The 23,355-nt window shown below is 44.6% G+C and overlaps 1 protein-coding gene across 6 annotated transcripts in view; it reads left to right on the top strand.

Moving 5' to 3' along the window:
- The window catches only part of LOC129817415 (protein enabled homolog), a 152,650-nt gene that overhangs the window by 112,112 nt on the left and 17,183 nt on the right, over positions 1-23,355 (top strand). For all 6 annotated transcript variants that reach the window (XM_055872623.1, XM_055872621.1, XM_055872622.1 and 3 more), the window contains exon 5: positions 21,247-21,722. In XM_055872623.1, the coding sequence (XP_055728598.1) occupies positions 21,247-21,722 (476 nt within the window). The remainder of the gene's footprint in view (positions 1-21,246; positions 21,723-23,355) is intronic.

The raw sequence follows: 23,355 nt of genomic DNA, 5'->3' as shown, positions 1-23,355 counted from the left end.
ACACAGCACGTCAGCACTAAATATAATACTGTTACTCAGACCCCAATCCATCTCGTAGATACACACACTTCTGACTAGAAAATCAGTCAATTTCCTGCTTAACACTACCTGCTTGCCTAAATATATTGATCCAAGTACACTACATGACCAAAAGTATGTGGACATCTGCTCATCGAACATCTCATTCCAAAATCATTAGCATTAATATAGAGTCCGTCCCCCCTTTGCTGCTGTAACAGCCTCTACTCTTCTGGGAAGGCTTTCCACTAGATGTTGGAACATTGCTGCTGGGACCTTAAAGAGGTCGGGAACTGATGTTGGGAGATTAGGCCTGGCTCGCAGTCGGCATTCCAATTCATTCCAAAGATGTTTGATGGGGTTGAGGTCAGGGCTCTGTAGAGGCCAGCCAAGTTCTTCCACACCGATCTTGACAACCATTTCTGTATGGACCTCGCTTTATGCATGGGGTCATTGTCATTCTAAAACAGGAAAGGGCCTTCCCCAAACTGTTTGGCACAAAGTTGGAAGCACAGAATGGTATAAAATGTCATTGTATGCTGTAGCGTTAAGATCTCGCTTCACTGGAACTAAGGTTCCTAGCTCGACCCATGAAAATCAGCCCCAGATCATTATTCTTCCAACACCAAACTTTGCAGTTGGCACTATGCATTGGGGCAGGTAGCGTTCTCCTGGCATCCCAGATTTGTCTGATGGATTGCCAAATGGTGACGCGTGATTTATCACTCCAGAAAACGCGTTTCCACTGCTCCAGAGTCCAATGGCCAATTGTGCGCCGCCCTATGAGACTCCCAATCATGGCCGGTTGTGATACAGCCCGGGATTGAACCAGGTTCTGTAGTGACGCCTCTAGCACTGAGATGCAGTGCCTTAGACCGCTGAATCGCTCGGGAGTGGCTGCTCGGCCGTAGAAACCCATTTCATGAAGCTCCAGACGAACCGTTCTTGTGCTGACGTTCCTTCATGAGGCAGTTAGGAACTCGGTAGTGAATGATGCAGCCGAGGACAGACAATTTCTACACACTTCAGCAATCGCCAGTCCAGTTCTGTGAGTTTGTGTGGACTACCACTTCGCGGCTGAGCCTTTGTTGCTCCTTGAAGTTTCCACTTCACAATAACAGCACTTACAGTTGAGCGGGGCAGCTCTAGCAGTGCTGAAATTTGACGAACTGTCTTGTTGGAAAGGTGTCATCCTATGACGTTGCCACATTGAAAGTAACAGCTCTTCAGTAAGGCCGTTCTACTGCCAATGTTTGTCTATGGAGATTGCATGGCTGTGTGCTCAATTTTATACACCCGTCAGCAACGGGTGTGGCTGAAATAGCCGAATCCATTAATTTGAAAGGGTGTCCACATACTTTTGTCTATATGCTGTACTTTTGAATGGATACAACCGGCTTTGAACTTATGCTGTTAAAGGTTGTTACCTCTCCAGCCCTCACCACTTCCACTCCCATATTAACTAGGCAGGCGGAGTGTTTGCCTGCCTGCAGGTGGTGTTCTTCCACATCCTGGCACAGAGTGAGGCTGATGGCTGCCAGTTTGTGTTCAGACACCCCTGGAGTAGAGCAGGGCTGGGTGAGAGGATGATGGTGCTTGTGGCAGGCTGTAGTATACAGGCACCACATCAGTGTGTCAGGTGGAATCACAAAACACTGCTGAGTGCAATGGTACACTCACAGCCTGAGGTTAGGCGCTGGCTTAACTCTTTCTCACACACACACACACACACACACACACACACACACACACACACACACACACACACACACACACACACACACACACACACACACACACACACACACACACAGGCAGACTCACTCTGTGAGAAGTGTGTGTGTATGAGAACGCATATCTGACTTGGTGTGCATCAGAGAGTGAGAGAGGCAGACATGTTGTGTGTGTTTGGAGACATCAAAATTAGAAATGGACTGATAGAGGCTTTTTTAATGAAAAGCTATTCTACAGCGAACCCCTATCACTCTCGGGGGACTTTGGCTTTCTCTCCCGTTCTGAAAACACACTGCTCTAAATCCTTTGAGTCTCCCTCTCCTGCTGCACACACACTCAATAACGCTTGGCATGAGATCCGTCCGTGTTCATATTCAAATGCGTTTACCTAGGCTAACACACATTTTGTTAAGAGTGTGTGTTTTCTCGCGCAATCACTTCTGTTTTGCGGCTCAGACTCAAGCGAGCTCTTAGAGGGAGTACTGTACCTGTAATTGTTTTTCCTTCTCCTTAAATGGCAATGAACCTATTCCCCCTTGGGTGGTAATAATGTTCAGCTAACGCTGAGTTTCTCTGTGTGGTAAAGAGCCCCCCCCCCCCCCCATTCTTCAGTGGGGCACCACAGGACAGTGCAGCGTAGCACTGTAGCAGCAGTATTAATCTGAGCCAGCTGCTGTCTGTCGGCTATTTTATTACCTGCTCACAGAAACCTATAAAACGTTATTGAATTAGCCTGCAGCCTGATCTCACAGGACCACACAGGGACTGCCACCTGTCCTGTCCCCGTGTACACAAAGACATGGCATCATGACGATATGACCCCCTCCTCCCTCAGTGCCATATCCTGCGTCACAGCAGCAGAGAACATTGGTAGTTCGATAGAGAGCATCTGGAGTTTGGATTGCCCCTGGCCCTCTCTCCTTGTCCTCTAGACTGCAGCCAATTTACAGAGTAATGTGCTGTGGATTTAGTTGTCCTGGCTGACTGACAGGTAGTATGGCGGGAGAGTGGATGTGTGTGTGATGCCTGCAGAGTAGGCGGCTGCTGGTGGTCAGGGTGCTGTGTTATGAATGATGAACAGACTCCTGGTATGGCAGCAGTATATGTTGTACGTGTCTGACCATAAAGGAGCTGCAATGGAAGTAAACTTAAGATGGAGAGACTTGGCTCTATGTTGAGCTTTATCATGGTAACTGTTTGTATGTGAGTCAGGGTCATTTCAATCCCAGACAACCTGCCCATGGGATTTTGAATTTAACTTTACAATCGAAAGATAACTCATCCATGACGTTATTTGTTAATCGGCCTAGATTTGCTTGCTTTAGTCCCCACTAGTCGTTACGGACAATTAACTCTGAAGATTTTGAGTAAGAAATAGTTGGACGGACACACGAACACAGAATCGTCAAATAGGTGTGGATCTGGCCTATTTGTGTCTTTGCGGTCCCTACCTGTCGTGCCATGATGTATGGTGACTCAGCAAACACAATGACACTTTTCATTAAATGAATCCTCTTGTTTCAGCAGGCTCACTGAGACACCAAGGCCTGCTGTAAGGCCACTTGGCAATTTGGTTAGCAGCAGTTTATTAGCAGCGACTGCCTTGGCGATCTGATTGTGGTATATTGTACGTGAGATGGACTTGTCATATCATTCATACCCATCCCTGTTAGTCTCAGATGAGGTGTTCCACAGGGTATATGGCATCTCTGATTCTAGTGCTGACCCCAATTATTTGACTGGTCGAAAGGATGTTGGTGGACCGAGATTGTTGAGCAGTAGCATATATATATATTTTTTATGGCAAACGAGACACCTGTCTTGTTCGCGCCCATCTCGGTGAACTAATCCATTGCGGAGGCCGCGGGAATGGCAAAGTCCAAGAAGAAGGGGAGCGTGGCTGTGCAATCCACTTCTGTCTCCAGAATGCGCTCTCTGCTGCCAATTTGTGCACATTCGTCGTTTCATAACTTCATTGTGTGAATTGTTTGCATTTGATTGTTAGTGTTTATCAATTCCCCAATACTTATATTATCAGTAGTATATTTACCGTTTAATCCTATAATTTCTAATCTACAATGTTTGTTTGGTTACTTCATGTCTGTTAATGCATTCAATATATTATTTTTCCAGTCTTTTACCGTTCTCATTGTCGGAGTGGTCATGTTGTTTGCAGAGTGCACAACCTATGCTACACTTGTGAGAAACAAGTTCTGGTTTATTTCATTCCATTTACGAGTTTTGTCAATTTAGTCCATGTCTTTTTTTTGGAGTGCTCCTGTTAATGTTGAGTAAGGACGCGCACCTGATTATGCATAGAAGTAGGCCTATAGGCTACCTGGCCTGCGCGCAAATGTAGGCATATAAATTTGCCCATTTGGGTATCTGATAGTATTTCTGATTGGCTTAATGCACCACCACTAATGAGCTGTGGAGCTTCTCAAAGTAATGTTTCTTCACCTCAAACAGCAAGCAAACAGTCTGTTTTTACATCCGTTGAGAATGACAACAATTCCTAAATGTATTTGAGAAACCTTTCCAGCGCTCTTTCAATAACCACTCAGCGTGAAAGGGAATAATGCCATGCTCTGATCCAGAGGAAACGTCATAAAATAGGCCTGCCTGATTACTTCTTGTCCCTTGCGCAAATAGCCTACAGCTGTGTCTGTCGTGAGCTCACTGGGGCAGGAAACTCTGAGGGCCCAGAATATTTTATACAATGTTGCAAGGAGCTTCAGGCCGGACCCAAGTTAATAGTTGATGCAATGTTTCAAGTTCATTGCAGACAGGCCATGCGTAGCAAATGAGATTTATAGGATATTTATTTTTTATCAGGAAATGTTCTGCCTGCAGGCTGCAATGTTTTAATTTGTTGGCTTTCTAGGCTATTTTTACATAGTTTTTAGGTTTATCATTTTTAGATTTGGATAGCATTTTGACTAACCACATAGCAATGATTTTGAGATACGAAGACGTTATTATAAATTAAACGAAACTGTTCCATGAAAATGTGCATATAAACCCTAACTGGCAGATTGGTAGAAATGGTAAGATAAATTGGTATTCCACATGATACATTTAGCTGACTCCTCGTATATCAAATTCTGGAGAGTAACGGTAGAATCTTTGAAAGCCAGTAGGAACAGGAGGTGGATGGTTGGGACAGGTTACGTTTTTTTTTCTGGTTATCTTGATATCTGGCTCCCTTTTTAGTAATTTGTCTTATTTCATCAAATAGGGAGCTTAAAGCATCAGAGAAGTTCAATGCATATATAGTTGATTTTATTAAAACTGTCTATATTAAAAAAAATATACGCTTAAAAAAAAAATTTAAAAAAACTATTTCTACCAATCGATTGCTCCGAATATTACATTTTTTTGTCGGGGCAATCCCTATCTGATTCTTATCCTGCACTAGAGCAGTTGTTATAAGTGTTGATTTTACACAGGCGCATGTGTGTGTTTTTGCTGCCTTGTAAAGTCAACCCACTCTCTCCCATCTGAAAGTCATAAAATTGAATCCTGACATGGATTTGATATTAACTCCATCATTAAGAAATTGGTTTATTGCTCCACGCTAACATGGGGCACACACACATGGAGGGTAGTTTGAGAAGTGGGTGGCCTTGCCTGAAGCTTGTTGAGTGATTGCCTAGTCTAAAACACTTTCTGTATACATTCAGACATAGGCCTCCCTGTGAAGAATGTCCCTGGACCGTTCCAAATGTTCCTTGGCCGGGGAACCACCTCATACAAAGAATTCCCTGACATAGCAACATGTCCGTCCAACATAGCTCTGTACTGTATTAGTAGAGTAATCATTTCTTTAGGATGGCTCCTTTTAAGGATATCTAACCTAATCTGTGTGGCTCTGTCGTTAACACAAAAGGCCTGGATGTGTTCAAAGGACTTATATAGTTTGTGTGAAATGGATCTGGCCCTGAGCCTCCCCCTCACTCTTCTGTTCTGTTCCGGCCTTCGTCCATATTTAGCTGTTGCAGTCAATGGAACTGGCTGGGTGCTTAATGCCTGGTGTCATCCCTGTGATGCAAACTCACTACAATCCTGCCTGGCCCACCCTGGAGAGATGGAGTGGAGAGGATGGATTCTCACAGGCTCACACACTCATCTGCACTCTCTAAAAAAAAAATACAACCAGGTGCAGAAACGCCTCCACACATGGATGCATGTACGCAATCGCGAACATGCACACACTTTAATGTCAGGAAACAGCCTAGTACTTTCAGTCTGACCCTGACAGTGTTTTTATTTTATTTTTACTATTGACTATGTTTGAAGTCTATAATTCCACCATAGATTTAGCCTGAAGGTTAGGCATACTTTACCATGACCCTCACATGCTAGTCTTTAGTGTCAGAATGGAGATGGATGTATTTTAAAGGTCACTGTTTTCTTCCCTTTTTATAAATAACCCCAATGATGAAATGACTGACACTCTTGGTTATAGTAGTTTCCTATTACACCCTCCATCATCGAGCCTTGTAGTGGAATAACCTTGCACCACTAGTCTATTTTCACACACAGGGTTAAGAACTGTTCTATGGTCAGTAATGCAGAGGTCCAGTGTGTCCGTGTTCCAGAGCTGGAGCCTCATTTATAAAACTGTGCGGCGGATCCACGTCAAAGGTGGCGTACAGACGAAACACAGGAAGTGGTTACACACAAAAATATTCCGATTTATAACACTACGCACGCACGTCCCATGCCGGTTTCACTTTATAAATCACAATCAACTCGAAATTTGGTGCACGTGAGCGAGCGTCTTGTCCCACCATTTTAACGCCCATAGTTGCCTATAAATAGTCAGTGAATCGCCCCTAATTAATATCCGTCCATATGGACTGCATGACGACGATGACGGAAAATCCCGACAAAGGCTTAAATAGAAATTTCACCCAGTGTGAAATGGAAGTTCTCGTGGGGAGGTTGAAGCAAAAAAATAATAATTGTTTGGTGGACACAGTGTGGTTATTATAAATGTCAAAAAGGAGTTAGTAGCGGCATGTGGCGGACGCTGTGAATGCTGCTGGCTCAGAAGTTCGGACCCTTTCAGAAATAAAAAGGTGGTCTGACATAAGTGGAGGCCAAAAGGCGCATAGCCTTACACAGACAAAGTGTTTGTGCCACTGGCGGGGAAAGGGGACACCGGAGCTCAAGGAGGGGGACACGACATGCAAGACGCACCGGATGATCCAGGTATGTAATTATTATTCCCTCGTTTGAAAAGAGTAAACCAAATGCATTCAAGTTGTGTTGAAACAGTTATTTTCTATTGTTTTTAGTCGCTGGGTGTTCCAGCGGGATCGGTGGTGCTGCAGCTGAGCAGGAGCTGAGTGCGCCCAGCCCCAGTGTCTCCACTGCACCTCGTGCGTCACAACCCTCCAGCGGCCTCACAGATGCAGTCCTGCAAACGCAAAGAGACACCATCGACACTATTAACGAGGTTGCCAAGGAGTTGAAGTGGGACAAGCATAGCTTGGTTTCTGCGGGTGCTTCTCTGTAAAGCTGGGCCCACTACAGCACAGAGATCCAAGAGAACAGCTCTTGGTAATCGGAACCGGCTCATAAGCCACTTATTATCATTGGCCAGTAAATCTTGCTAGTCTCTGACAATTCGCTATCTCGGAATTCTTCCATTCGCCAAATCTTCCAACAGTGCCAAAGCAGCCATTGTGCATCATTACGCATTGTAATGGCATGCCTTTTTATACCCACCCATTTGATTGTCACAGCTCCCCAATTGCGTAACACCTTCAGGTGTGGTAATTACCCTGATTGTAACTGACAATGACAGAGCCATTATCACATTGACAGTTCTGCGCAACGAACATGTGATAACAATATATGAAACTGCACTCGTATCTGCCCGATTGAGGCATCGAAAACAGCATCAGTTTAAACGTAATTTGTACTACTGTTCACCTTATGATTTGAGTATAAATTTCATAATTTGCAATTATTGTTTAATAATTACAGATCCAATTAAATATGATTCCCGATTAAACTGGACAACATATTTTAGGGGTTCTTTTGCAAAAACGGATATCTCCATTTGTATTTATTATCCTAAATGTTTTTTGTTTTTTTCGTTTTTTTTTTTTGTGCACTCCAGGGAACTCTATACATAATACTTGAGAGGTAATAATTCAATTTATTTTACACAATGGTATCAATTTCAAAGCGTTTCTCGAGTTTTTTCCTTCTGCCATCGGAGTCGCAGTTTCTAATTTATCCAGTTCATGTACGTACGTATGGGTCAGTGTCCGTTGAGGACCGCACATTCTCCCGTCAAGTTTGTTTTTTACAAATCCCAAAGTTTGCTTAGAAAGTGGAGCACAGCTTTTGTGCACTTTTGTGCCTAGGCAACATTTATAAATGAGGCCCCTTGGTCTCTACTCACTTTTCTGCCCCATGTTGTGTTGGAGGTGAGCGAAATAGACTGTGTAATGCATGCGGAGTACAGTTTATGTTATTATCTTCTTCCTGAGCGGTATGACGGCTGCGCGGTCCCATGGTGTTTATACTTGCCAACTGTTGTTTGTACCGATGAACGTGGTACCTTCAGGAGTTTGGAAATTGCTCCCGAGGATGAACCAGACTTGTGGAGGTCTACAATTTATTTTCTGAGGTCTTGGCTGATTTATTTAGATTTTCCCATGATGTCAAGCAAAGAGGCGCATTAAGTTTGAAGGTAGGGCTTGAAATACCTCCACAGGTACACCTCCAATTGACTCATATGGTGTCAATTAGCCTCTCAGAAGTCTCTAAAGCAATGATATAATTTTCTGGAATTTTCCAGGCTGTTTAAAGGCACAGTCAACTTAGTGTATGTGAACTTCTGACCCACTGGAATTGTGACACAGTGAATTATAATTGAAATAATCTGTAAAGAATTGTTGGAAAAATTACTTGTGTCATGCACAAAGTAGATGTCCTAACCGACTTGCCAAAACTATAGTTTGTTAACAAGAAATTTGTGGAGTGGTTGAAAAACGAGTTTTAATGATTCCAACCTAAGTGTATGTAAACTTCCGACTTCAATTGTAAATGTCTTCCAAATAAAAGATTGCAGTACGGGCCTCTCGAGTGGTGCAGCGGTCTAAGGCACTGCGTAGCAGTGATAGAGGCGTTACTACAGACCCGGGTTCGATCCTGAGCCGTATCACAACTGGCCGTGATCCCCATAGGGCGGCGCACAATTGGCCCAGCGTCGTCCGGGTTAGTGGTGGGTTTGGCCAGGGAGGGTTTACTTGGCTCATCGCGCTCTAGCGACTCCTTGTGGCGGGCCGGGCGCATGCAGGCTGACCTCAGTCGTCAGTTCGGCGGTGTTTCCCTCTGACACATTGGTGCGGCTGGTTTTCGGGTTATGCTGTCTGGTGTTAATAATGCCGGTTTTGGAGGGTCATGTTTCGGAGGACGACAAGATCTAAATTGGATTTTCAGAATAATTAGCCTAGCACCACAGTTATACAGTTATACTACACTGTAACTGCAGTTACACGGCAACATTACTGTAGTAAAAATAAGTTCTTTTGGATGCAGTATTTACAGCATACTGCAGTTACTGCACTTTCACTGCAGTTATACTGCATTGTACAGAAGTTATACTGCACTCCGACTGCAATCTTTTTTTGTAAGGGACAAGAACAGCTCAAGGACAGAACTACATTCATTTAAAATTAGAATAAATAAATGATAATGGTCCCGTACTGGCAAAACACTGAGAAAACAGAGATGCCTATACTATAGGCCTACTATAGGCCTACATCCAGTCATATCTATCAATGTCATGCTTGCATACCAGTTTCCATATACATACAAGTTATTTCGGCCAGATAGGGGAGAGACCTTGCTGCTTCCTCTCTGCTTGGAATATCTTCATAAAATACTAAGGATCAAGGGAGCAGAAGTCAAATTAAAAGCAGAGGGATGGGGAGAGAAAGCAAGAGGCCCAGCTGACTTGAGCCCAGTTTCAATTGGCACTTTGAAGTCAATCCGGGTTGGGCTGGCCTTGGTGGGCTAGCTCAAATTGTGTTTCCACTGCCTCCAGAAATTGTCAGGTTGCTAGGTAGCCAATATGCGACTACAGCTGGCTTTGCTAATGTTGCTAGCTAGCTAGTGAGCAAGATGTTGAAGAAATGAATTCCCTCTTACCATGCTGTAACTCACGTGACCCCATACTTCTGCCAGTGCCAGCTAGACTCAGAGCCATGTATTTAGCTTGCTGGCATTAGCTAGTTAGCTAAAAGGTTAGCATCTTTATTAGCATAACAGTCTAGCTAGCTGACTTAATTTCTACCTTGCTTGCCATAGCACTGGCTATTAGCTAGCAAGCCAACCAAGCAAATCCGACCTGGCCAGCTAAAATTAGCTAGCTAGCTTGTTTCAACTCGGATTTGCTAGCTAACGTTAGGTAACTAGCATTTGAGGGCTGACTGTTCTCAAAGTTTATTCTGTAGTGCAAAACAGAACGAAGGATCTAGCTATGGTGGTAATTTGTGTCATGTCTGACTACTGTAGTACTGCTTGTCCATGTGCTAGCTAACAGCAACATGCCCAGACGAGCTAGCTAAACGTTGTCAGCATTCATAGCTCCAGCTGGAGAGACTAGAGGCGCGGCCCCAGCCAAAACCGCTCTCACTACTCAGCTATGGCCTCAGAGCAGCCTGGCATCCCAGGGATCAGTGTGTGACTGTGTGTGTCACAAATCCTATATACGTGTGTGTTTGAGGGGAAAAAGCCAGCCATTCATACACATAATGTGGAAATCCTGTTTTAAGTTTTGCAGCAATCCAGTCCAACAATGGCATACCACATTCTTGAATGACCACATGTATTGAGCCTTGGCTGTTTATATATCCATCTCTTAAATACATTCCGTGATTCGTCACACATAGCTATATCTACGCGGACTATTTCTCAGTGTCATACTTTGAACCACGCTATAAATAAATATTTAGATCAATGTCCTCTGTCAGAGGATCGCTGGTCGTGGTTTCCAGAAGATTACATAGGCAAATATGTGGATTTGTATGTTTTTCTCCCTACCCCGAAATCTCTCTTCCAATCCCAAATCCCAGTCCTTCTGAAGAGATGACTCACAAAAGCCAAGACTTTTAGATGCCTCTTTAAAGTCCCAGAGATACCCAGTATTAACCTACCATTAGATTATAAGAGTGTAATGGGATGTATAAGTAGCTGGTGTGAGACTATAGCAGTTTGACTGTAGCACTGTGCCTGCTTCTAGCATCTGTCAGGTGGTGAGACAAAAGGAAGATATTCTCCATACTGATGCAGGGAGATTGGAAATAATGTGGTGCTCTGTACCCGATTGACAGAATCATTTAGAGACGAGCTGCTAATGAGGAGCATTTATCTGCTGCTTGACATTGATCACACGGTATGTGGTTGAGATCTCATGGTAACAGTGGTTGAGATCACACAATAACAGTAGTGGAGGGGTGGTATCAAGCACCTGCAGCTGTGTCAGACTACATGTATAGTGCTTGTGTTCTGTTATTGTCTAACACAGGGCTGCTGTTGTACAAAACCAATTCCTCTCCTTGGCTTTGACTAGTGTTCTGGGGCCTCGTGATGAAATACAAAATGTATCCCAAAACAACCATGCGCCAGTTTTCTACCAAAGGTTACGATTTATAAAAACTGAACTTGGCATGAGAATGTCATTACTTTGACACAGAGTTTAGACCATGCGCACGCACATTTTATAGTGGTTGGTAAGTAAGTATCTTGTGCAAATGGGTGATATGATTATTTATTTTTTTATTTAAAAAATGTAAAACATAATTTTAAAAATGTAGCTATTTGCTGTTAGTGAGAAGAGCTGACATGTCCACAATAATGTGCCATTTTATTGTCTTTCAGAAAATGTCAGTCCTTTTCCAAATACAGCCTAAGTTACTGCAAAAGATAACATTCTGCCAACACCTCCAAAAATATTTTATCAAATTTGTCATTGGTCTTTGTAAACTCAGCAAAAAAAGAAACGGCCTCTCACTGTCAACTGTGTTTATTTTCAGCAAACTTAACATGTGTACATATTTGTATGAACATAAGATTCAACAAATGAGACATAAACTGAACAAGATCCACAGACATGCGACTAACAGAAATTGAATAATGTGTCCCTGAACAAAGGACGGGGGGGGTGTCAAAATCAAAGTTAACAGTCAGTATCTGGTGTGGCCACCAGCTGCATTAAGTACTGCAGCGCATCTCCTCCTCAGGGACTGCACCAGATTTGACAGTTCTTGCTGTGCGATGTTACCCCACTCTTCCACAAAGGCACCTGCAAGTTCCCGGACATTTCTGGGGGGGAATGGCCCTAGCCCTCACCCTCCGATCCAACAGGTCCCAGACGTGCTCAATGGGATTGAGATCCGGGCTCTTCGCTGGCCATGGCAGAATACTGACATTCCTGTCTTGCAGGAAATCACACACAGAATGAGCAGTATGGCTGGTGGCATTATCATGCTGGTCAGGATGAGCCTGCAGGAAGGGTACCACATGAGGGAGGAGGATGTCTTCCCTGTAATGCACAGCGTTGAGTTTGCCTGCAATGACAACATGCTCAGTCCAATGATGCTGTGACACACCGCCCCAGACCATGACGGACCCTTCACCTCCAAATCGATGTAATGCTCATTCCTTCTACGTTAAATGCGACTCCAACCATCACCCCTGGTGAGACAAAACCACGACTCGTCAGTGAAGAGCATTTTTTGCCTTTTCTGTTTGGTCCAGCGATGGTGGTTTGTGCCCATAGGCGGTGTTGTTGCCGGTGGTGTCTGGTGAGGACATGCCTTACAACACACCTACAGCCTATTGTGGACAGTCTGAGCGCTGATGGAGGGATTGTGCATTCCTGGTGTAACTCGGGCAGTTGTTGCCATACTGTACCTGTCCCACAGGTGTGATGTTCGGCTGTACCGATCCTGTGGAGGTGTTACACGTGGTCTGCCACTGCGAGGACAATCAGCTGTCCTTCCTGTCTCCCTGTAGCGCTGTCTTAGGCGTCTCACAGTACGGACATTGCAATTTATTGCCCTGGCCACATCTGCAGTCCTCATGCCTCCTTGCAGCATGTCTAAGGCACATTCACGCAGGGACCCTGGGCATCTTTCTTTTGGTGTTTTTTCAGTCAGTAGATAGGCCTCTTTAGTGTCCTAAGTTTTCATAACTGTGACCTTAATTGCCTACCGTCTGCAAGTTGTTAGTGTCTTAATGACCGTTCCACAGGTGCATGTTAATTAATTGTTTATGGTTCATTGAACAAGCATGGGAAACAGTGTTTAAACCCTTTACAATGAAGATCTGTGAAGGTATTTGGATTTTTACAAATTATCTTTGAAAGACAGGGACTTGAAAAAGGGATGTTTCTTTTTTTGCTGAGTTTATCAGAAACTAACATGGACTAATTCAAAAAGTTCCAAGTTATACAGCAAATAAATGGCATTAAGTCACCATTAAAGGTGGATGCAGGGCGTTTTCCATGCGGAGTTATAATGCTAGTTCACGCATGCACAGTTTAAGGACGTGTCAAATTTATAACGGGAAACGTGCGTATGTTGTGAGCCAAGTTTATAAATCTCTATTTTTAGACATGCATTTATTTATTTTTGAATGGCGCACGCAGATGTATAGTGTGAAATTTATACAATGGTTATAAATGAGGCCCCTGGTCCGACTTGCTGCGCTTGGTTAGGGGACACCTGGAAGTAACTGTGAGCTGTAGAGTTGGACGGAATCATTTATAGAGTAGCTCCATATGGACTAACTGGGCTTCAGTCCACTGATACAGAACTGTTCAGGCCAGGCCAATGCGGAAAGCTTCTCTGACCAACTGGACTGGGGGCTTGCCAGGCTTTGTGATTGTGCGGCTCTACTTCCCTTGGCTGTCAGAATCAAGGACCGCTGAGAAGCATCACACTTGCTACACCCTAAAGCTTGGACTGTGTGCAGTTAGTTCTCAAGACCACTCCAAAGATCCTCACTCTTCAGTGTGGAATTGTGTTTTGGCATTTTCATTGGATGTAGACCATGTTGTCTAACATCTGCTCCTGCTAGGGCTCGGCGACTATATCATGAATAACGGTATACCAGGATCCACATACCGGTATGGATTTTTGCAATACTGTCTATAACTATATTATGATAGAGTGCTAAATAAAATCAAAAGTTGTACAAATTGTACTACTTTGTCAGTTTTGTACTAGTTTGGTTAAGTATAAAACCATCGGAATGGAGAAAGCCCATTAAAAAGCACTCCGAATTCATGTGTTGCCATTCAAGGGTTATGCACTACTCATAAAACATATTTAGAACTTTTATTCAGAAACATAAAATACCGCCATGCTGTCAGAAATGTGAAAAATATTGTGATATTTTGGCCATATCGCCCAGCCCTAGCTCCTGCCCCAACCTTGGTTCTAATTTTGTCTGTATTAATAGTCTAACCTCGTTCTGAAACTTTCATACTGTAATGTCCTCCTCCTCCGCACTGGTTTCCTACTGTCTAAATAATGAATTTGTCAAACACAGCACATTCATTCATCGTTTTCTTGTAAAATACTGACAAAGCTTTTTTGTGTTTGAGTCCGTGGTAGTAGTAAGTTGTTGAAAGACGTTCGGATTCAGGCCGTGTGCTGTCTACACTCCCTTAGCAACCGTTCCCCAGGCAACGCATGTCAGGAACTGAGACTAGTAAATGGATCACCAAGGTTTTTCACATCTTTGAAGCCTTCAATACCTTAAATGTGAGAGAGGAAGTCATGTACATATCAACCTTTTCCCACCCGGCTCGGTGTGCATGTAGGGCTCCTGAGAAAGTGAGGGGAATTCTGTGTTTGTGTGTTTTTAACATGCGCTGAGGAATCCTTTCATCATTTCTGATCTGGTCCCATTGTTCTGTTCAGTAGGACCTGCAAGGAGCTGCCTTTCCCTCTTTCAGTAAGACAGATATGTATTGTTAATGCTCCAGCTTGGCTCACCCTAATAGTGATGATACATTGTATTGTTAGACTGTATGAGAGTTTTATAGTTGTCATATCCCAAAAATATTCTATATTGGAATGTAATGAAAGTTCTGCTATGGGTGCAGTATACACTAGTACTCAGAACTGACATCCCTAAATACACTGAACAAAAATATAAACGCAACATGTAAAGTGTTGGTCCCATGTTTCATGAGCTGAAATAAAATATCCCAGACATTTTCCATAGGCACAAAAAGCGTATTTCTCTCAGATTTTCTGCACAAATTTCTTTACGTCCCTGTTTGTGAGCATTTCTCCTTTGCCAAGATAATCCATCCACGTACAGGTGTGGCATCAATAAGCTGATTCAACGGCATGATCATTACACAGGTGCATCTTGTGCTGGGAACAATAAAAGGCCACTCTAAATGTGCAGTTTTATCTCACAACACAATGCCACAGATGTCTCAAGTTTTGATGGAGCGTGCAATTGGCATGCTGACTGCAGGAATGTCCACCAGAGCTGTTGCCAGAGAATTCAATGTTCGTTCCTCAACCATAAGCCGCCCCTGATGTCATTTTAGAGAATTACGTCCAACCGGCCTCACAACCGCTGACCACGTTGTAACCACGCCAGCCCAGGACCTCCACATCAGCTTCTTCACCTGTGTGATTGTCTGAGACCAGCCAGGTGATGAAACTGTGGTTTGCAAAACCCAAACATTTCTGCACAAACTGTCAGAAAGAGTCTCAGGGAAGCTCATCTGCATGCTTATCCTCACCAGGGTCTTGAACTGACTGCACTTTGTCGTCGTAATCGACTTCAGAGGACAAATGCTCACCTTCGATGGCCACTGGCACGCTGGAGAAGTGTGTTTCAGCATGATAATGCACGGCCCCATGTCGCAAGGATCTATACACAATTCCTGAAAGCTGGAAATGTCACCCATTGAGCATGTTTGGGATGATCTGGATCAATGTGTACGACAGTGTGTTCCAGTCCTCGCCAATACCAGCAACTTCGCACAGCCATTGAAGAGGAGTGGGACCACTTTCCACAGGTCACAATCAACAGCCTGATCAACTCTATGCGAAGGAGATGTGTCACGCTGCATGAGGCATATGGTGGTCACTCCAGATACTGACTGGTTTTCTGATCCACTCCCCTACCTTTTTTTAAAGGTGTCTGTGACCAACATATGCATATCTGTATTCCCAGTCATGTGAAATCCATAGGTTAAGGCCTAATGAATGTATTGCAATTGACAGATTTCCTTATATGAACTGTAACTCCGTAAAATCTTTGCGTGTTGCGTTTTATTTTTGTTCAGTGTAGTTGTATTTATTATCCCTTATTGCTTCAGATACAGTACCAGTAATAAGCTTGGACACACCTACTCATTCCAGGGTTTTTCTTTTCTTTTTACTATTTTCTACGTTGTGGAATAATAGTGAAGACATCAAAACTATGAAATAACACATGGAATCATGTAGTAACCAAAAATATGTTTGTTTTAAGTAATGAAGGTCAGTCAATGCAGAAAATGTCAAGAACTTTGACAGTTTCTTCAAGTGCAGTCGCAAAAGCTATGAAACTAGCTCTCATGAGGACCGCCACAGGAAACGAAGACCCAGAGTTACCTCTGCTGCAGAGGATAAGTTCATTAGAGTTACCAGCCTCAGAAATTGCAGCCCAACTAAATACTTCAGAGTTCAATTAACAGACACATCTCAACATCAGCTGTTCAGATGAGACTGCGTGAATCAGGCCTTCATGGTGGAATTGCTGCAAGGAAACCACTACTACAGGACACCAATAAGAAGAAGAGACTTGCTTGGGCCAAGAAACACGAGCAATGGACATTAGACCGGTGGAAATCTGTCCTTTTTGGTCTGAGTCCAAATTTGAAATATTTGGTTCCAACCACCGTGTCTTTGTGAGACGCGGAGTAGGTGAACGGATGATCTCCACATATGCAATTCCCACCGTGAAGCATGGAGGAGGAGGTGTGGTGGTGCTTTTCTGGTGACACTGTCAGTGATTTATTTAGAATTCAATGCACACTTAGCCAGCATGTCTACCACAGCATTCTGCATCCATACGCCATCCCATCTGGTTTGGGCTTAGTGGGACAATCATTTGTTTTTCAACAGGACAATGACCCAACACACTTCCAGGTTGTGTAAGGGCTATTTGACCAAGAAGGAGAGTGATGGAGTGCTGCGTCAGATGACCTGCCCTCCGCAAACCTGACCTCAAACCAATTGAGATGGTTTGGGATGAGTTGGACTGCAGAGTGAAGGAAAAGAAGCCAACAAGTGCTCAGTATATGTGGGAACTCCTTCAGGATTGTTGGAAAAACATTCCAGGTGATGCTGGTGGAGAGAATGCCAAGAGTGCAAATCTGTCAAGGTGAAGGGTGGCTACTTTGAAGAATTTAAAATAAAAAATCTAATTTGATTTAACACTTTTTTTGTTCACTACATGATTCCATATGTGTTATTTCATAGTTTTGATGTCTTCACTATTATTCTACAATGTAGAAAATAGTAAAAATATAAACCCTTGAATGAGTAGGTGTCAACTTTTGACTGGTACTGTATATCCATGTTCATCTCAAGGAGAACATTACTTTAACATGGCGTCCCTTCCTTGAAAGTTAAACTGGATGTAAACAAATTGCTATCCCCTTGACGAATGGCAAGCAGACTCTGTCCTATGACTCTCCTCCTCTCCACCACCACCTCTCGCCACGCAATCTCGTCTAACAGACATGGTGAGGCCTAGTGCTTATTATAACTGTTCTCCTTTGTGTTGTGTAGGAATGTTATGGTCTCGTATGCCAGGGATTTCAGTGTGTGTCACATAGTTTTACATGTACAATAAATACACTAGATGGAAATAGTCTGAACTACTGCTGTGGACAGGTATGTCATGTCACCATTACCAAAGTTAACCAAAGGTCTACGTTGTAAAACACATTATTTTTGGTGAAGCCTTGTTCCGTATAAAGCAGGGGTTCCCAAACTTTTTGGGCCCTGATCCCATTTAGATTTTTTTATTTTTTCGCCAAACCCCACCATGTAAAAACTAATGTAATCAACGGACAATGTTGAATTTTTTTATTGTAGCTATGACAGTTTGTTACTAATCAGTCTGCCAGTTTTGACAGTATTTCAAGCTGAAGGTAGTATGCTTAAGAGTGACTGAAATGCATCAGAAAGGTATTGGGAAGTTCAGAAACTCACCAGGCAATATTTTTGTATCATCTTCAAGGTAGAATATAACATCATAATTGATGTTCTTTTCCCCCCAGTCTGATTTTAGTTCCTAGGCTTGTCCACTCTGTTATTGCTTGTGGGAATTGTAGAGTGAGTCTTATATTACAGGTATGGGGTCATAATATTTTGTGGTTTAAACCGTTCAAAGGATAGAGCAACATTTGCAGGAAGAAAACACAAACCACATCTAGTGGCTACCGCAGGTTACTGACGTAAGCCCGGTTCTATGAACCAAGCACAATGATCATTTTGTTGTTGTTTTTCCTCATAATCCGGGTTGATTAGTTTATGTCATCATTCTTACATGTATTCCGTTACTACCATCCTGTATACAATTTCACTCTGTTTTGTACGGTGTAACCACTCCCCATATAGGTGTCATTGACATTGCACGTCAATTGCATCATCCACCACTGACCTTCTCTAACCCTGTCGTTCGTTCTAGTGGTGTGCATAATCAACCCTTCCTGCTGCTCTCAACACCATCCCGCCTACATTTAACCTCGGGCATACTGATAATATTCAACACTTTAATTGTGATATTTTAGAGGCTCCTGCTTGTGCAGCAGTCTCCGGCACTGTCAGCACTCCTGTCACAGTTTGATACTCTCTGTGGAGGAGCTGCTGCCCTCGCAGACTGCCCCCGGGGTGGCGTATATGCTAATCACTGTAATGCCTCTTATCTTAGCGCTGATAACACTACCTTATATAGTAGACTCTCTGCTGTACTCCCTGCTGTAGCTATATCAGCATGGAGATAAGGGGATGTTATCCTATAGCGAAACCCCTGGGAGTGGTCCTTCGAGCCAGATACCTTGCCTCCAGACCTCTAGTGGCCCAGCGCCTAATGAGCAAAACAAAACTCCTGCTCTTTAATTAACTCTGAGAGGGAGGTGGGGAAGAGGTGGAGGGGGAGGCGTGGGAGGATGGAGAAGAGGTAGATGAGGGCTGCACTGGGGCTTTAGTGAAGTTAGGACGGGAGTGCTCTGTTCTGTGCTCCCTGTCTTGCTGTAACAAGGCAGTTTCATTATGAAGTGCACCAGTGGCGAGGAGAATAGCCGTCCTCATGGGAGCCTGCTCGGTACAGCTACATTTCGAAAACAGCACAGTGTGATATGGGGACACCTTGTAGAGTGAGACTAGTGAATATGGATAATGGGGTCAGTGGTACTGGGGGAAGCCTGGCTGAGGCAACAGCTAGTGAAAGCCTCCTCAGCCGCTTCCACGCTGGTTCTGGGAGAGAGAGGATCTCCACCAACTAAATCTGTTAACTCTCTCTTTCTCTGGCTACTCTAGCCTACAGAGTGGATTGCTGCCTGGGCCCATAACTGTTTCTAGTTGTATTACTAGCTGAAGCTTTACAGTCTTAAGTAACATTGAAATAATTTTCAAGTCATTCTTAAGCTATATATGTTAATGATGGATTATTTTGAGGCTTTTTCGATCTCCATCAAAAAGAGAAGAGCGATGGTTTGCCTTCCAGTAAATCATTAGTCTTAGTTCACTAGAGCCCATGAGGTCATTCTGGGTGAATTACATGGATTGATTGAACCTGTAATCCCCTGACTTGGCACATTGAGGGTTTATTTGTGTCCGGTTTCCACTTTGACTTATCACTTCTTCTCTCAGAGCACATAGTGTAGAATAGACACACACAGTGCACTTATAGGAAAAGGGGAGCGGAAGTGCTGTTATTCATAAACGGGTGTATTGTAAGTCGTTTACACCACGTGATAGGACTTCATACTCCTCCAGGCCTGTCTTGGTGCAGGAAAGTGTTTTTATTTCCCATCATGTTCGTCTCTAAAGGGTGTGTGGAGACTTGATGTTGCCCCACCAGGGGATGCAGGGCCAGGGAAGTAGGAGGGGTTCAATGGGAAGTTGGCTGGTGACTGGTGGGGCAGAGTATTCAGGTGATGAACCTAGAGGGGGGTGTCTGGCTGTGACGTCATTGCGGAACAGGTGTGTGTAGCTAGCTCCTGGCCATATGGAGCGCGGGGGAGGTGTGACACCAGATAGCATTTGAAACTGATGACTGATGTTGATGATTCAACCTGAACAGTAGGGTGAAGGAGTGACTGAGGGAAAAGGGCTTGCAGCTTGTCCCTATACAAGTGAAGCACCACAGGTTCATTTGGTCAAGGCTTCAATTGTATTGATGTGACCCAATCCAAAATGTCCCAAATTGACAGTCATGGATAGGGGATCTGCAGTGTTATGACAGTCTGGGTAATATTTGTCAGCAGGCCTGGTTGAGGCTGATGAAGCCAAACAGAATAGGCGGGTACCAGTCACAGCCTCCATGGTAGTGATATGGGGAGAGCGAGAAGAAATGGCTTGGAGCTGCAGCCAACCAGCCAGAGTCACAGTGAGCTACAGCAGGCTACCCCAGGAGGCAGCCTGCCTCATCTCTTATTACAGCATGCTGCCCTCTAGTGATGAGATTTCTCGCTGCAGAAATAAGTCATTCCCAACCTGAGAAGCTCCTATCCGACCTCAGCAGACCTAGTTGGAATGAACAAGCTGATGTGTTTAGGTATTTGGTGAATGTTATGCAGTAAATGCCAGTAGAAGCTGAATAACAGACAGGTTCTGTCCTTATCACTACAGAATGGGAGGCTGTAGCCAGAAGAAGACATTGTTCTGTTTAACAACAAATGTGCAGAGCTAGCTGTGGTTGCGTAACGGTTTGTCTTGCACAGAACAGTAATTACATAATGACAACAAGCTTATATAATGATGACAAAAGGCCTTTTCCAAGTGACAGCACTGCCTGTGGGTCTGCGTGGTGTGTTAGGCCAGCGTGTGAAACGAGGTCAGGGCCTCATCTCTTCATTGACATTTTACAGGAGCGATTAGGATCAAGTGCCTTGCTCAAGGGCACATTGATAGATTTTTCACCTAGTTGGCTCGGGGATTTGAACCAGCGACATTTCCGTTACCTGGCCCTATGCTCTTAACCGCTAGGCTACCCTATCTTCTCCACTCCTCTATTCTTTCTCCTCTTTGCTTTCTCCACTATCCTGTATGGTCTCTCCTTTTTCTTCTATGGTTTCCTCTCTTGACTGTATGGTCTCTCCTGTCTTAGTTCTCCTCATCGGGTGTCTCCTCGTCTGGTGTCTCCTCTCTCGTCTCTCCTCATCAACCCCTTTCTCTTCCTCTCTCTAACCTCTTCTCTCCTCTCTCCCCATGGCAGGCAGCTGCAGGAGCTTCAGAGGCAGAAGGAGATGGAGCGCGAGCGGCTGGAGCACGAGCGCCAGGAGAGGGAACGGCTGGAGCGTGAAATGCTGGAGAGGGAGCGTGAACGGGAACGTCAAGACCGTGAGCGTCAGGAGCGAGAGAGAGAGCGCGCCGAGAGGGAGAGGGAGCGCGCCGAGAGGCAGCATGTGGAGCGCGTCGAACGAGATCGCCTGGAGCGTGAGCGTCAGGAGCAGTTGGAGAGAGAGCAGTTGGAGAGAGAGCAGTTGGAGAGAGAGCGGGCGGAGAGAGAGCGGGCGGAGAGAGAGCAGTTGGAGAGAGAGCAGTTGGAGAGAGAGCGGGCGGAGAGAGAGTGGGAGCTGATGGAGAGCGAGAAGCAGGAGAGGGAGAGGATGGAGCGAGAGACTCACCAGGAGCAGCAGTTGGACAGAGAGCAGATGGACTGGGAGAGAGGGAGACGCATCTCCAACGCCGGTGAGCAGCCAAGCCTTTTTCCTTACCTCTTACACACTCGCCCACATGCATACACATACTTCCACACACACACACACCAACACGCATATGCACACATCTGATGTCTAGGACAGGACAAGGTAGTACAGTACACACTGACGACACAGAACAAAATGACAGAATAGTCACCAACAGGTGAGTGGGCTTAGATCTCACTTCATTTAGCAGTAGTACTTCCAAAGAGTCGTCTTGGGTGTAAAATCCCAGCTTGACATTTAGCTGGAGTCTGAAGCGGAGCCTAGACGCTGACTCTACTCAGCCAACCCTGGCCGCTCATTAGTTAGTGTGACTTATAGCGAGGCTCCTCTCCCATCTCTCTCTGCCCATCTGCCTGTGTGTTGGACGGGCTCATGGAACAGCTTGAGTGGCGCTAGGGCATAGGGGGAGTGTTTAGGTGCTTCTCTCAGCGAGCAGGCAAGAACACACACACACTGACACACACTCGGCTCTCTCTGCCTACTCCTGTTAAATGGGTCCTGTTTTGACCAGGGATGGCTTTGACAATGTGTTGGTGGATGGTAGGGGGAACCCCAGCCAGCCTGCCCGGCAAAGCATAGGCAGGTGCAGGACTCAGGTTCTGGGTTTGGTTAGGGGAAGATCAAGGATGGGAGATGGGCATTGTTGCTACATATTGGGTCAGTGGGGGAGCCAGTGTTGTCATGGTTCAGTGCCACAATCATCACATTAGCTGGGCCAGATTCTGTGTTTGTAGGAGAAAAATGAACCATCAAGGCTAACATGCTGCCTGCGCTGCAGGAGCACATCAACATAACTAACATATCATGGTACAGAGTTCACTTTATTTTTCCCAGGACATTTATCCAATAAATGCATAACGACCCAATTTACACAGAACATGACAAGACCAACACAAGAAACAATGTTGCATTGCATGTTGCTGTAACATTTGGGACGCTTTTGGGTTTGAGGTGTGAGTATGCACTTTTAATACGCTTCTAGTTGTCTTTCCTGCAGGAAAAACAAACATTTGCGCTGTTGGCCTAATGTACATAGCCTTGCAATAGCTTTTGGTTGGATTTCCAATTTCATTCATAGTATGTTTAGTATTCCATTGGATGTCGTCAGTGTCTAATGGATGCCATGCTGATCCTGTGTGTAACCATACCTCAACTTCTGACTGAACACTTGAGAGGTCTGCTAATAGGGCATCCACACAGTTCATGGACTATCTGAAATGAGCTTCCTGATGTGTCCGGCACACTGTGGCGTCTGTCTCATATTAGCTATGCCCCTCATCGCATTCTAAAGAACAAGGGATTCCTTGTGTGAATGTCAACAACTTTAATCCAGCCATTCCTACTACTGATGTGATGGTTTTAGACCGGCCTGCCCTATACTGGTCCGCTTCTTCTGTAGGCCACTCTCCTAGGGAACACACTAGGCTACACACTAGGCTACATTTAGTTAGTGTGTATGGAGGAGATGGAGTGTATGTCCATTTTGGGGTTAGTGAGGTGTGTGTGTGTTATTACTCTGGAATCACAGAGCAAAGCTGGGGCCTGCCTCTGCCCACTTACCACCCGGAGGGAGGGAGGAGGAGACAGTTGGGGGATCGGGAAAAAGAGACAAACAT

Source organism: Salvelinus fontinalis, chromosome 20 (genome assembly GCF_029448725.1).
Source record: "Salvelinus fontinalis isolate EN_2023a chromosome 20, ASM2944872v1, whole genome shotgun sequence".
In the NCBI taxonomy this organism is placed as follows: domain Eukaryota; kingdom Metazoa; phylum Chordata; class Actinopteri; order Salmoniformes; family Salmonidae; genus Salvelinus; species Salvelinus fontinalis.
The sequence above is the reverse complement of the archived record's forward strand: the minus strand, read 5'-3'. Positions and strand labels throughout refer to the sequence as shown.